A 417-nucleotide genomic window follows, 5' to 3' on the forward strand; every position below is an offset into this window, starting at 1 on the left:
GACGGCCGGCCCTGGGCGGGGGCACCCACCTCTCGCCAGCCTCCGTCCTCCTCCTTGTCCCGGGGGACAGCTCAAGGCCTGGCCGTCACCTCCCGCAGCCGGAGCTTACCTGGGCTTGGGGAGCTCGCTCCCGCACCCCGTCCCTGTGACCGGATCGCTGGGGCACTCTGGCCACGCACCATCGGCTCCACTTCATCATCCCTCAGCTTCCCCGCCCTCCTCCCTCCCTCCCTCCCACTGTGTTTCCATGGATTTATGGCCTTAACGACAGCAATATTCTGGCATCTCCAACTTTGGTGTGACAGACTTTCCACTCTCCTCTAGTCGTGCCAGCTGACTGGGTGCCCAGAGGGTGCCCTGGCCACGCCAGGAGGGCTCACCCCTGCTGCTGGTCCATCACCCTACACATGGCAGGGT

The 417-nt window shown here is 65.2% G+C and overlaps 1 protein-coding gene across 1 annotated transcript in view; it reads right to left on the minus strand.

Annotated features, from left to right (window-relative positions):
* Positions 1-209, minus strand: part of GAL3ST1 (galactose-3-O-sulfotransferase 1) — a 6,954-nt gene extending 6,745 nt beyond the window's left edge. Inside the window, exon 1 of the mRNA XM_008642987.2 lies at positions 110-209. Within this exon, the coding sequence (XP_008641209.2) occupies positions 110-199 (90 nt within the window). The 5' untranslated portion in view covers positions 200-209. The remainder of the gene's footprint in view (positions 1-109) is intronic.
* Between the last annotated feature and the right edge of the window lie 208 nt (positions 210-417).

The sequence above is a fragment of the Corvus brachyrhynchos genome, unplaced genomic scaffold (genome assembly GCF_000691975.1).
Source record: "Corvus brachyrhynchos isolate BGI_N302 unplaced genomic scaffold, ASM69197v1 scaffold19, whole genome shotgun sequence".
In the NCBI taxonomy this organism is placed as follows: Eukaryota; Metazoa; Chordata; class Aves; order Passeriformes; family Corvidae; genus Corvus; species Corvus brachyrhynchos.